The sequence below is a fragment of the Protopterus annectens genome, chromosome 5.part1 (genome assembly GCF_019279795.1).
Source record: "Protopterus annectens isolate FY-2018-M chromosome 5.part1, PAN1.0, whole genome shotgun sequence".
Taxonomy (NCBI): Eukaryota; Metazoa; Chordata; order Ceratodontiformes; family Protopteridae; genus Protopterus; species Protopterus annectens.
The window spans coordinates 676,656,553-676,671,698 of NC_056736.1; the positions used below are offsets into that span (position 1 = coordinate 676,656,553).

The 15,146-nt window shown below is 37.8% G+C and overlaps 1 protein-coding gene across 7 annotated transcripts in view; it reads right to left on the reverse strand.

The window, feature by feature from the left end:
- Nucleotides 1–15,146, reverse strand: part of PARP4 (poly(ADP-ribose) polymerase family member 4) — a 2,883,551-nt gene that overhangs the window by 204,869 nt on the left and 2,663,536 nt on the right. For 6 of the 7 annotated variants that reach the window (XM_044073295.1, XM_044073293.1, XM_044073297.1 and 3 more), the window contains 2 exons: nucleotides 12,497–13,885; nucleotides 11,865–11,964 (listed from right to left, as the gene is read on the reverse strand). In XM_044073295.1, coding sequence (XP_043929230.1) covers nucleotides 11,865–11,964; nucleotides 12,497–13,885 — 1,489 coding nt within the window. The remainder of the gene's footprint in view (nucleotides 1–11,864; nucleotides 11,965–12,496; nucleotides 13,886–15,146) is intronic. The other variant, XR_006365129.1, reaches the window with a different exon arrangement.

A 15,146-nucleotide genomic window follows, 5' to 3' on the forward strand; every position in this document is an offset into this window, starting at 1 on the left:
AAGGGAGATATGGGTAAGAAGTAACAAGAATTGTTTAGAGGAATTGGCAAATGTTAAAGCACTGCAAAACAGGGGGAATCTCACAGAAGAAGAGGAGCAAATGCAGAATGCTAAACTGAAAATAAGGGATTACCTTAATATGTATGAATTTAGAAAGACTGCAGTTAAGCAACTGTATTTTTGATAATAGCTCTAGTGCACAAAAACTTTTAGCAAAATGACACAGGCAACAAAAAGTAGAAAGAGCTGTCACCAAGCTTAGCTATAACAAGGAAGAGAACAACAGATCTTGTAGTAGAAATAGTAAAAATATTTCAGAAATTCTATGAAAATCCGTGTAAAGTAGAGAAATATGGAAATCAAGAAAATGTACAAATGAAAATGTTTATGAAAGAATTAAATATACCAATGTTAGTGGTAGATGATGCTCAATTATTAACAGTTAGGACAGGAGGAGATGAGATAAAAATGGTGATGTATAAACAATCTACAGGAAAGCCCCCAGGAATAGATGGCATTCTTGTGAAAGTTTGAAATCTAGTAGAGAAAAACTGATAAAGATTTGGAAAGTTTTGTTTAACAGTATTTTAAAAGGAGGATAAATACCAACATCATGGAAGAAAGTGTTGGTAGCTGTAATACTTAAAAGAGGGTAAAGCTCTATCAGATTCAGCTTCATAAAGGTCCATTTCAATACTAAATCATGATTATTAACTGTTTATTTCTATAATGGCTTGAAGAATGGCAAAAGTGATGCCAAAACTGATAGATATGGATCAACTTAGTTTTGTGGAGGGGAGGCAAACATTCAACATTAACAGAACATTGATGAGCAAACGGGAAGCAGAATGTAAGTAAATACCACTGTTGCTGGTGGGTCTTGATGCAGAGAAAGCATTTGACAGAGTAAGGTGGGACTTTATAAGCATGGTAATGGAAGCATTTGCATTCCCCGATAAAATTATAAGATTTATTAGGAGGATACTGTATATGAGGGATGGAAAGCAAAAATTAAAGTGGGCGGGTTCATCTCTTATAATTTTTGCTTGAGGAGAGAAACCAGGCAGGGTTATCTTATTTCTCTTTTGTTATTTCCATTACATTTAGAACCACTGGCAAAGAAAATAAGGGACTCAGAAATTCAAGGATATAACTGGTATGGCATTCAAAAAAGTTGGCTCTATTTGCAGATGATACTATTTTATACCTGATAAAACCAGAAAAGGACATTACAGTGTTGTGGAACATTTTGATACAGTTTCATATCTTTTCAGGATACAAAATTAATATAGCTAAAACAAAGGCAGTAGTGGTAAATTATGTACCCATACATGAGCTTGCTCAGCAATACCCATACTTCTGGGGACATGATAAAATAAGTATTTAGGAGTAACAATTAAAAATGATTCCAGTGTGGCAGGTATGGATATGTGGGAAGAGACTAAACAAAAGAAAATAACAAAAACTGAGAAATTGGAAGCTCTGTTGTATGAATAAGGATAGCAAGATACAGGCAGTTAAAATGTTTTTAGTCCCTTTAATCTTTCACAAGTCAGGCATATTTTTATCAACAACAGGAGAAGTTATGGATAGCAAATAATAAAGAGCTGAAGGATTTTATCTGGGAGGCGAACACAGCAAGAGTCAAGTGGGATAAGCTGATTCTTGGAACAGAACAGGATGGATTGGGATTACCTGATTTGAATGGGTATTTCAGAGATATATCAAGGCTCCTATAGACTCAAAGTGGAACGGGATGATGATGAAACATGGGGGGAAGCTCAAGAAACAAGGAGAGACTGGGATTTTGGATGCAGACATTTAAGGAGAGTGAAAATAATCATACAGAATATTACATTTATAAAGTTGCAGAAAATATTCTAAGAACTAAACCAACATAGGAATGGAGAAAGGAGATTCTGCTAATATTGATGAATGCAATTAGGGATACATACAATAGGCAAGAGGGGCTGTAATTTATTGGAGGAAATTGTCAAAGGAACCAAGCTATTGGAAGCAAATCACTAGAGAGGGAAAGGTAAAAGAATGGGAAGATGCCAAGAATTTATTTAAACTGCAGGTTAGAGACTGCCTTCCTATCAAGGACTGATATCAGAGTATAGGCAAAGAGAAAGAAACAGGGTGGTCCTTAATGAAAGACCAGCACTGGTAGAGCTTTTAGTAGAATCTAGAACAGCAACTGCTGTTAAAAAGGAATAATTAGTACAACATTTAAAATACTGCATGATAACTATAAGAATCAATCAGAGTAAGTTAGACTGGATTGGGAAGAGAGACTACATAAGCAATTCACAAAGAAACAATGAGGGGATAAATGTTTTTCTCCCAAATATGCAACAAAATCTCGAAGATTTAGAATTTTTGCTTGGAAATATTTACATAGGTATTTTATACCCCAAGTAGACTCCAGAGAATTTTTCCTCAGGTAGACAACACGCGTTGGAAGTGTGATGGGGAAGAAAGAGGCAACTGGGAACATATTTTCTGGGAGTGTAATGAGTTGGCAAACTTTTAAGATTCCCTGCAGACTACTCTATCAAAGCTACTTGGTTAGCAAATTGGTGCAACTAGAAAAATGATCTTTCTGAGATATGATACAGAAACGAAATTGCCTAGGCATAGTAAGGTCTTGCCGAGTCTAATTATGGTGGCTGTCAAAAAAGTCATTAGTGGACAATGGAAATCAAAGTCTAAACCAACTGTACTAGAAGTAGTGAATATGGTAACAGAGATAAAAAAACTGGACTTGGAATCTTTAGAAAAAGATTGGAGCAAATTACAAAGGAAAAAATCTGAATTGTGGGAACAATACATATGGTGAGGAATGAGATTTAAAAGAAGGCAGAATTTGAATAAGCTATGTAATGTATGAATGACAATGATTGGGTAGATTATAAAATAATGCTTGCAACTAGAAGTATGTCAATATGGCTTGTGATGTAAAATGCTTGCAACTTGTGCTATGTCAATATGGCTTATTTTCATTTATATAAATGTATGACTGTCCATGTCAGAACGGATAATTTAATACAGATGTTTCTTTTTTAAAAAGAATAGAGCAGTCTCACATTCCTCCTGACACATACAGCATATAATTCAACAGCTGAGAAAAGGTATTAACTTTGCATACAAGAATCTACAACTAATGGAGTGATGAGAGCACAGCAACCATCACTAATGAACAGCTAGACTGGTCTGTGAGCCAAGAGCAACTGCAAGTGAAAACTGAATAAGTGATAAAATAGTGAGTGAGCTGGAATGGGAGATGATGAATAAACTAAGTCATCTGTTCAGTAATGTTAAGGTACAAAGCCAGTTAGCTACAGAAAGGCTGAGTGCTGAAGAAGATGGGTGATTACAGAAAGATTACCAAAGTAATTACATAAATGAAACTTCTAGATAAGGTATACACAATGGGAGAAGACAAGGCTGTCCAACAGATTTACGTGGCGCAGAGTGCCTAGGACAGCATCTGTAATACTGCTTAAGGAAGTGATGAAGAAAAAATAAACAAAGGTGAAGAAGAAAGATGCTTTCTGTACAAAATGACCTTTTACCTCCATCAATGACATGGCGAGTCACAGGTACCACTACTACTACTTCTTCTTTTGGCTTTTTCCGGTTAGGGGTCGCCACAGCGGATCACTGTCCGCTTATGATTGGCAGTGGAGTTTTATGGTGTTGGGTTGCCAGCCCAGCGCCCACCCTTCCACAGAAGGCACACACATGCACACACTCATGTCTAGGGCCAATTTAGATTGTCCAATCCACCTACAGCATGTCTTTGGGATGTGGGAAGAAACCGGAGCTCCCGGAGGAAACCCACACGACCACAAGGAGGACATTCAGACTCCGTACAGAAGGCACCCCAGCCGAGGATAGAATCAGAGAACCTCTTGCTGTGAGGTGGCAACGTTAACCACTGCACCACCATGGCCGCCCCATGGTGAGTCACAGGTACTAGTAGGTGTAAATCAATGGCCATGGAGGAGGTTATCTGTACCTTCTATTCTCACAGAGAAGAAATCCTTCCCGACACTTGGGAAAACCATTTAGTGAGTACCAGAAATTTCTCCTGTGAGGCCCACATTGGTTTAATGGAGATCTCTAACAAAGCAACTACTTTTGGTGAAGTTAAGACCTTTGAATAATTGTCAGGCAACACGACTGCCACTGTCATTGAAATGAGCGCTGACAGTGCTCTTAATGACTCTCTGCTTTTCTTCAGCCAAGATTATGTCACTGAATCAAGACCACAGTCTCAGAATATACTTTTCTGTAGTGAGGTGGTTCCTCCAAGTGAATGAATTCTATCTAGATCTCATCCTCAAAACCCCAGAATTTTGACATCTGCAGGATGATTCCCTGTGGCTACGGTCTATCTCATCACTGACCAATCAAGTGAAGCCCATTCAGCTGAGACCATACAGAATAGGTCACAGATAAAATAAAAAACAATGTGGGGGGGCAAAGCCCATCACACCCCCAGTGCAAAGGATCACGCCTCCTGCACAACAGGAACTAATACATCTTCCTTCAAGGTCAATAGATCTCAGAGGTATGTCATAAACAATTTCAGCAAAGTCTGTCTTAATCCAAATGTTCCCATTAGGAGGGTTAAACTTTATTATTTAAAGATATGCATAGTTGTGTGCACATTTGTATTAAGCTAAGAGGTTACAGGGTGTTCTGTGTTTTGTTTGTTTTTGAGGGTTTTTATTAACAGAGAAAGTCTTGTAAAATGTGACACAGGTCCCAATGTTGATAAGAAAAAATGTATAAAAGATTAGATTAACCTGTGAAACATTAATGGATGCATGTATTACAAAAGCTGGAAATAGACATATAAAAAAAACTGCCATATATACTAGGTGGGACTAATGACTTATCATAATGGCAACACTTTCCATATAAACAAAAAGGAAAGAATAATTATATTAAGAAGCAGAGTGCAAATAGCAATGCTATATGTTACACGTTTTGAAAGAAGTGAGCATGGGAATTTGATAAAGAAAGGATTTCAGGATGGATATTATGTTGAACCATTAGGGACAAAGGAAAAGAACAGTTCCAGCAGCAATAGAAGGAAAAAGAAAAAGATAATAATTGTAGATTTGCAGTAGTGAGCGGTTACTGGCAAGGGATGAGGATTACACTGGCATGTATTTACATTCCACCTAAAACTGCTATTATGGAGTTTAAAAATTTTGGGAGAATTAACCAGCTTTCAGCAGGGAATATTACTTACAGGTGGAGACTGGAATTTGATTTGCAACAATAAGTATGTATCTGGGGGCCGAGAATGAAAAATATAACAAAAGAGGGTAGATTTCTGAAGAAATTCATAAATATATTTGGCATGAAAGATGTGAATTCAGTAGTAGGAACTCATGGATAATTTATGTGTTATTTCTCAAGGTACAATAACTGGGCTAGACTAGACAGAAATTACATACCACAGGATCATTTGCATTTAATTGAGAACTTTGATACACGTCCAGTAACTGTTTCAGATCATACACTAATAATTACCAAGATAAAAATGCAGGGTAATGAAATAAAGCTGAGACACTGTCATTTCCACACCTACCTATTAAAAAGAAAGGAATTTAATGAATGGGTAGTGGAAATTATCCAGGAGTTATTAGTTACAGCTAGTGAGTGGGATAAAGTGGAGTTTAAAAATAGGGTAACAATAAAAGAAAGAGAGATCTGGTTAAGAAGTATTAAGAATTATTTAGAGGTGCTGACAAAGGTTAAATTATTATAAAATAAGAGTAATCTCATAGAACAAGAACAGGCACAATTGCAGAGGGCTAAAGAAAACGTAAGGGAGTAACTGGATAATATGCATATGTTTAGAAAGACTGCTGTAAAGCAGCAGCTTTTTGATAATAAATCCACAGCACAAAATCTTTTGGCACAACAACTTACAACAGAAATCATAAAGGGTTGTTGCCAAATTTAGGAAGCCTATAACAAGTAAAATAACCAGAGATCTGTACAGTTATTAGAGACATTTTGGAAATTTATGAAAAGTTGTATAAAATAGAGAAATGGGAAATCAAGAAAAAGCATAAAAAGGCAAAAATTATGGAATACTTAAATATGCCAAGTTTAGAGGTATATGAGGCTCAGCAACTATGAGATAGGTGGAAAGGAGATAAAATGGTAGTTTACAACTAATCTGCAGGAAAGCTTCCAGGAACAGATGGTATGTCAGCAGAAATTTGGATGCTTGAAGGGAGGAAAATTATAAAGATCTAGAAGTTTTTTAAAACAGTATTTTAAAAGGAGGGAGGCATCAACATCATGTAAAAAAGTTGTGGTGGCTGTAATACCTAAAGATGGTAAAGACCAAACTGATCCAGCTTCATAAAGGCCCATTTTAACTTTAAACCATGATTAAAAAGTGTTTATGTCTATGTTGTTGTTGTTGTTCTTTCGGCTTTTCCCGGTTAGGGGTCGCCACAGCGGAACTCCGGTCCGCTAATGATTGGCAGTAGATTTTTATGGTGCCAAGGTGCCAGCCCGACACCCAACCTTCAACGAAGGTTCACCCATTCACGCATGTCTTTTGAACGCCACTCAACCACGGGGAGGACATGCAGACTCCACACAGAAGGCGCTCCAGCCGAGAATCGAATGGGAGAACCTCTTACTGTGAGGTGGCAATGCTACCGCTGCACCACCGCGGATTCAAAGTGTTTATGTCTATAATGGCTAAAAAGAATAGCAAAAATTACGCCAAAAGTGAGAGGTATGGACCTATCTGATTTTGTGGATAGGAAGTAAACATTTGACAACATTAAAAGAACAATGATAATACACAGCGAAGCAGAATGTAAGAAAATACTGCTGTTATTGGTGGGTCTTGATGCAGGGAAAGCATTTACCAAAGTAAACTGGGATTTTATTTATTTATTGACATTTGATTACTGGGAAAGTCTGACTGGATAGAAGCCCATTTTCAGCAGGGGCCTACAGAGAAAACTTCCAGATTATTACAAAACATTTTAACAATAATAATTTTACAATCTTCAACAATAAAACAAAAACATCTGCAGTTTAAATAATTATATTAGACATAATATAAAAAAAACATTGGTTAAGAATCAATACAAGGTACATGACAATCATTTAATATTTTGAGAAACTTTAGACAGTTTTTAGAGAAATTATAGGTAAATTAGTCTAATACAAACAGGAATTGCAATATGAAGTAAGTTAAAAACAGGCTTATGGTACCATTTGCAAAGAAAGTCAAGGTGGAGAATTAGATAGCAGTAAGGAAGAAGTGAAGAAACAAGAGTAAGACAGTATAAGGAATGAAAGGGTAAGGATATAGTTTATCCTGGGTTTGAGCAAGAACAGAGCCAAATTTCAGCTAGGAAATCTTTCAGAGTGGTTTTGAAAGATGGGATGGAGGGTACAGATCTGATGGATACAGGTAAGGAGATTCCCCCTCTTTTGTAATACTTGAATATTTGTCAGTCCCACTAAACAATTCTTCTAACTTCTTAACAATACCTCCCTTTTATTTCCAGCCTATTTTAAAACCCAAATTAATTTTATCCAACTCTAGCTACATTTTCATAAGAAATTTGTATCTTCTCTAACAGCTCCTGAATCATTTCCACTACCCATTCCTTAAATTCCTCTCTTTTCAACAGATAGGTGTGAAAGCTGCAGTGTCTCATTTTTATTTCATTATTCTGTGTTTTTATTTTAGTTATTATTGGTGCATCATCTGAAAAAGTTATTGGGTACAAGACCTTCAATTAAATGCACATGTTCCTGTGAAATGTGGGAATAATATGTAAATTCACTCCAAACTCCTAGTACTGAATTCACATCTTCCTTGCCAAATATTTTCATAAATTTATTTAAAAATATACCCTCTTTTGTTATATTTTCCCTTCTGCCTCCGACACATATTCACTGATGCAAATCAAATTTCTATACCCACCTATAAGTAATATTCCTTGCTGAAAGCTGATTATTTCTCCCACAATTTTCTTAAACTCTATTACAGCAGTTTTAGGTGGAATATAAATGCATGACAGTATAATCCTTCTCCGTTGCCAGTAGCCCATTAGCACTACAACTCTAACAATATCCTTTTCTATCATGACTGGAGCTCCTCTTGCAATTAATGTAAGTTATTCCTGTTTTCCTTTTTCACAGTTATTCTACTGAATACGCATCCTGAAACCCTTTCTTTATCAAATCCAATTGTTCAGTTCTTTCCAAGTGCGTCTCCTGTAGCATAGATATTTTCAGTCTACATTTTTTAATATAGTTCACTACTCTTTCTTATTTGTATTTATCTATGAGGCCATTAACATTTAAAAACATTACGGAAAACATAACTGTAAAGTTGTTATTCACACCTTTTATGTACAACGGCTTTTTTGTTAAATGTCTAGTTCCAGCTTTTGTGTTACATGCACACACTGTTTGGCAGGTTGATCTTTTATACAGTTGTTTCTTGTCATATCCCTTTGAGCCTATGTCTCATCTTACAAAACTTTTTGTGATACTAAAAGCCCTCAAAAAACACCCCCAATACCTCCCTAAACCTATTAACTTAATAATAACACAACAATATGTACATCTTCAAATATTAAAGTGTTACCCTTCTAACAGGAACACATGTTCCAAACTGACAGCCGCACTCACAGTCTTGAGTTAACCTAAAGGAAAGGTTAGTCATGCTAAGATGCATGGTACAGCATGTGCTTGTACTAAGTGCTGTCTACTTTGTCTTATCTTTATAACTCTCCTAGCTAGGTAAACACTTGAATAATTTCAGAGAACATTAGCTCCCAGCCATTTCTCTTTATAAGACTGTCTCATGGAGACATGAGGACCAGATATAAAATTGCTAGTAAGCACACATTTATTTGCTAGAGGAAAGACTTATAATATTCAATATTCTTTTTTCATTAACTTGCTTTCTCTTAAAACGTGTTACTAGATCAAGCTAAAAGCCTTAAACCAGTTATCCCCTATGCAAGAATGTGAAAAAGTACACCAATTTTTCTTTTGTCATGGTCTTTTTAACCAGACTTTTCTTTCTTTTTTTTTTGTTTACATTGGAGTACCTACAACTCTTAAAAGTGAAGAGGGAGAGAGAGAAAGAGAGAGAAGAAAGGAGAAAGAAAAAAACAAGACCACCTCTTTACTTTAGTATCCCCATTACACATAAAAATAACTGAGAAAACTTTACTTTATAGCATGCAAAGAAATTCATGCACTATAAAATTAGTACCATTAAGAAAAATATTTGTTTTACTTACGGTGAACTTCCTCCCACCTCTTCTCTTCTCCTAAGTATTTTTCCAAACATTAATGACATGAAGTAAGGTATATTCTTTAGAGTCTCCTACTAATCTAACAAAGTCCAAAAAAGTCAGGTATTTCTAGATTTTCTTGTTCTGTCACATTTCACAAATATCCGGCAGTAGTATTCTTGACAAATATTTTGATGATCTTCTGTTGAAATCATGGTATGGTGAGAAGTTAACAACTCAGAGTCCGTAAACAATGCAGTAACTTACTTTAGTCTCTAGAACAGCTGTAGGTCTTATTGGGTAGATGCTCACTTAACAATGACCTATCCTTAGGAGGTTCTTTATGCTTTTCTGATTCAGAGAAAAACACAAGGCCGAATGCTTAAACTTTCTAGCTAGTTTTTCAAGATGGTCCCAGCATCTTTTTTGTACTTATTCAAGGCTGTAGGATTAATGTATCTGTTTTAGTCATTATGTGGACTCAGACAGAATATGCAGATGGAATGGCATTCTTAGAAGACTATTTTGACCACAGTAGCACTTGCTAAAATGGGTTGTATTTTCTGACCCTCCTCACTTTACTTACCTTCATTATGAAGTGTCTACCCATCAACCATTCTGCTCACAAATTCCTATTCATGGTTTTTAGCTGAGTAGTGGACCACAAGGCCAACACACAGCATGAATATTTTTAAAATGTTTATTTCTCATGCGCACTAGCTAGCTGACCATCTAGTGGATGTCCCACATCTTTGTTTCTTTCATTTTTTTCATAAAAGACAAGGCCTGAGGGCAACAGTTTAGTGGGTACATACCTTGGCCACCTATTTCCATAATGTGATGCCACTACAATGTCCGTATGCAGTATAAATATGACACTGGGTACCAGGTCTGAGAAGACAGCTCTGACCATTACAGTCACTAACCAGCAGTACTGCCCCTGTCCAGGATTACCTCAGTTGGGGGAGGGGGTCAAACTTAAAACCACACACCCAGGAAAAGACAAACAACATGCTTTACAATTAACCTTGCTCTATTTTCTAGAAGTCAGCACTTCATCCCTTGAGCTGCTACCTAAATATGGTTACAGGTGCAACTGGTTGCTGCCCCAAAATTTCAAATGTGCTACAGAAGGACTTTTGTAAGTTATACCTTGGCCACTGTTGCCCATTCAACTTCCAGTCACCCTCCTCAAGACTACTTGCAAGAGCTTACATCATGTTAGATGAACATAAGAAGGCCAACACATAATTTTTTTATACACAATCCAGCCCAAGCAACCCCATGACATCACATGGCATGGCATGCCCCTTGCCCTCTCCTTGAAAATGGAAAAATATGAGCCTTCCTTATCCTATATTCTGCCTTCTAATACCCAGATAACTACACAAAACTGAGTTGCCAGCAGTACGGGTGGAAGCTTTGCCCTTCCTGTCAACAGGGCATCCATTACAGGAAAACAGAATAAAATGAAAGGGATATTTATTGACTGAAACTTCTTTACAAATACTGAAAAAGAACTCAGCAAGCTCTTTACCTAATGACATTATAACAGCTATGCATCCTGTCCTTTTATGTGAAAACATCTGCCAGTTACGCACTGGTCTGACATAACCTAATGGACTGAATGGCCAGACTTGCTGAAGATTATTATTTTATAAAAATGCACCACATGATCAAGATTAATAACTGATATACCTCAAAGAGGAACACAGGGTTCAAGAACAAGTACATTATTCATATAATTAAGCTACATTTCAAAATGTTGAATGCCAGATTATAGCATTCTGCAATACTATTAGTAAACATTTTATCTGCACCCTCAGTAAAATAACAGAAGCAGAAAAAACTTTGCTAGAGCACTAACAAGTAAAGGTCAGTGGCTCAGCATTGACTGTTTACCTACAAATAAGCTAAATTATGTTACCCCCACCCAACTGTACCAATAACTATGACCCTATAAAGTTAAGCTCTTCTGAAAAGACCCATAACACCAACTTCTTTAATGAGTCAGTTCCACCTATTCTGGTAATCAATCTTTCAAGCAAAATACTGTATTGCAAAGACAATGGTACTGAGGTTTTGTTTTCGCCTAATACAGTCAATTCATATACAGCATACTTCGTGGCAGCATAAACAAAGGAACTGCAAATTAAACCCAGGTCACTTAAATGGAAACACACATGATACATTTCCCAGCTGTATCATCAAACTAAGTGTTCTTAGTTTGATGATACAGCTGGGAAATGTATCATGTTTCCATTTAAGTGGCGGTGGTGGTGCTGCGGTAGCGTTGCCACCTCACAGTAAGACGCTGTCTAATTCGATTCTCAGCTAGAGTGTCTTCTGCGTGGAGACATGCGTGAATGGGCGTACCTTCGTTGAAGGTTGTGCATAAGGGCTGGTAACTCAGCACATAAAAATCAACTATCAATCATTAGCGGACCAGAGTTCCACTGTGGCGACCCCTAACCGGGAAAAGCCGAAAGACACATCATCATCAAACTAAGTGTTCTAATAATAAAACAGGAAAGTACTGTACTTTACCTAAGGACAGGATTCCATTCTGTACAAGGAACTGATGTAAATAGGTCAAATCCATTTCTAAATATGCTCCAAGCTGTAAATTGAATTGCCAGTATCCATCCTATAAAATGGGAGGGGGGGGGGGGTAAAAAGAATCAAGCAAAATACATGTTACTGTTCATTTAAATGTAAAGCATCATCCTTAAAACTAAAATGTCAGACTTACTTATGTAAAATTGTATGCTATTAAACTGATCAAGCAAGCTGTGTCATTAAACATATGACAATAAACTAAAAACTTAATTTATCCCACATGAATTACACAAAATATGCTGACATGCATTCTCACACACACACACACACAAACACACACACACACACACACACACACACACACACAAATAAAATCCCAGGAAGTACAAAATATGCAACAGAAGTTATAGTATGGTCAAACTCTGAAGTGCTAAATAATTTGGGATACAGAAAGCATAAAATGAAATGCCAAAGTGCATAATTATTTCTTCATATTAATTTAATTTTCCAGGCTGATAAACAATTAAGAAAATCAACAGAATTGTAAGAAAGGTGTACTTATTGACATAGAGAAGACTTTTAAACAGTTAGAAAATAAAAGTTTCAAAAGTGCAAATTACCTGATTTTGTAATTCAAAGACTCCTTCCCAAGATATGAGATGTGTTTTATCCCGTGCAGCTTGTAATCTTTGCTGGTGCTGATGTGAACGAATGGGAAAACGATAGCTACTTCTCTTTTCCAGAAGCAGATCTGAGCGCTGTAACTGAAACTTTGATAAATGTTTAAAAGCAGTAGGGTGCTTTATGGAAGGAGAAATGGGGGCATAACATGGAGAACGATACGAGGTAGAAAATGCACCAGCATTGCCAACAGGAGGAATAACTACAGGCAGAGAAAACAAAGAAGAACCAAAAACAGGAGGAGGAGGAGGAGCACGACATGCAGCACGAGAGGAACCATAAAGAGTAAAAGGAGGAGGAGGAGAAGGAGGAGAAGAAGGAGGAGGTGGAGGAGAAGAAGGAGGAGGTGGAGGAGGAGGAGGAGGAAAGGAAGCAGGAGAACCACCATAAACAGAAAGAGTAGAATGACATGCAGCAGAAGAACTAATATCTATGGTAGGAGGAAGAAGAGGTTGAGACTGAGGAGGGTAAGGAGCAGGAAAACTAAGATCTGGGGTAGAAAGTGCAGTATCAGCAAACGCTAGGCCAGAAGATCGATAAGTCTGAGGAGGAGGAGGTGCAGCTGCAGATGGCTGTATTCCAAACCATGTACCACCAGGAAGAGCTGCAGACTGAGAAAACAAAGAAACAGGTTTTGGACGAGGTAGAGCAGGATGAAAAGTAGGGGCTTCTAGAGGCTGGGGTTCAGAAGGACTACTACTGACAGAATCCACATCAGAAGAAATTGTACTAGAGAGTTCAGACACTTTTATGGGTTTCACACATATAAACTTGGATCTTAGAATAGGAGGTGGACAGCTAATGTCTCGTGGAGCTGGTTTTCCGAATAGCCTTGAACCACCAAAGGCAGAGTTAGAGGCATCAAACGTAATGGCTTCTTTCTGAACAGAGGGAGTAGCTGTATAAGGAGGACAACCAAATAAGGAAGAAGTGGGACGAGTGGAGATACTAGCTGGAGCAGGAGCAGGAGGAGCAGAACTGAAGCTAAAACCAAAACCAGTTCCATCAGATTTATCAAAAGAAGCAGTGTCAAAGGCGGAAGCTGCCTGTGGGGAAAACTGGAATGAATTCTCTGGTACTTGCATTTCTTCTGAAAACATTACAGAATGCTTTTTGTGTTTTAAAGGAATGGCACCGCTACTACTCTGACGAGCAACAGACTTTGTAGATGCTAATGAAGCCCCAAACCTCAGAGGTTGCTGAACACCTTTATCTTTAGAAGGAATGCCAAAAGACATCACAGATGTTACGCGGTCATAAAGGTCTTTAGTAGTTTCTGCTTCTTGTTGACTTGCTTTTTCAAATGTATCTTTATCTTCCTGCATCATCTAGAAAGGGATAAATGAACAAAATAAAGTACAGTTATTTGAATACTCATTGTAACAGTAAATGCATGATTTAGACTATCTTTACTCTACAGCACACATTATTTGTAATGGAACTGTCTGCCAAAGGCAGCTGTCAGCCCTCAGCCAGAATCTTCACTACTCAGATGTCCCCCAGCACAGAAAGTTGCTGTTTTACGCCATGGTCTTCAGAAGGCAGCAAAAAGCAAGGCATCCACCTCTGTTCTTTGTATGGTGACATGGAAGACACAGGCAAAAAGACTTGCACCAACAAGAGAAATTAAACTTAAGAGATAACACAATTCACTGTTGTCATAGTTATCTGCATAAAGTACAGTTTTGTACCTACCATAAATGTAGATGTCCGATAGGAATGCATCTGCAGTCCTAACAAATGGGTTGTCCTGTCGTCAGGCAGCCCTTCGGTCGGCCGGATTCCAAAGTCTGGGTCTGGCTTCGGCTGGAGTCGCACTTCACCCGACGTCATAGCTGCAGTTATTCGGGTATAAAGGCATCAGCCGACGCCATTTTCCTCAGTGTTTCTTGCCCCAGATGCCAGGTGCCCTCTTGGATGGCTAAATTTGGATAAATGCCAATATTTCCAAATAGTAGAGAGCAGCAAACACATAAAATAAACATGTATGTACATATATACAAACAAATACACCATAATAGATCCCCCCCAAGCTAGCTGAAAGATGGCAAATACCCTAGGAGTACCACAGAGGGGAAGGCGGGTGGGTAATCCTGACTGCAGATGCATTCCTATCGGACATCTACATTTATGGTAGGTACAAAACTGTACTATGTCCTTCAAGGATGCATCTGCAGTCCTAACAAATGGGTAGAATACCATAGCCAAACTAGGGGAGGAGGAAAGAAGAGAGATTATGGTGTAGCTAGGATCCCTTGCAAGACAGCAGTGGCAAAACCTGCTCGGGATCTAGAGTATAAAGGTAAATTATAATGCTTGGCAAATGTATGCACGGAGGTCCAAGTAGCAGCCTCTATAATGTCCTTGGTAGCCACCCCTCGTAAGAAAGCTGTAGTAGTGGCTGTAGCCCTTGTGGAGTGAGGCCTGATGTTCTCTGGAGTTTTCTTTCCATGGAAGGAGTAACAAAATCTAATGCAATTTCCTATCCACTTGGAGATTGTCTGTTTTGAAATTGCTTTTCCTTCCCTTCCTGTTGCATATGCTACCAGAAGCTGGTCAGTTTTTCTATTGCACTTGGTCCTGTCCAGG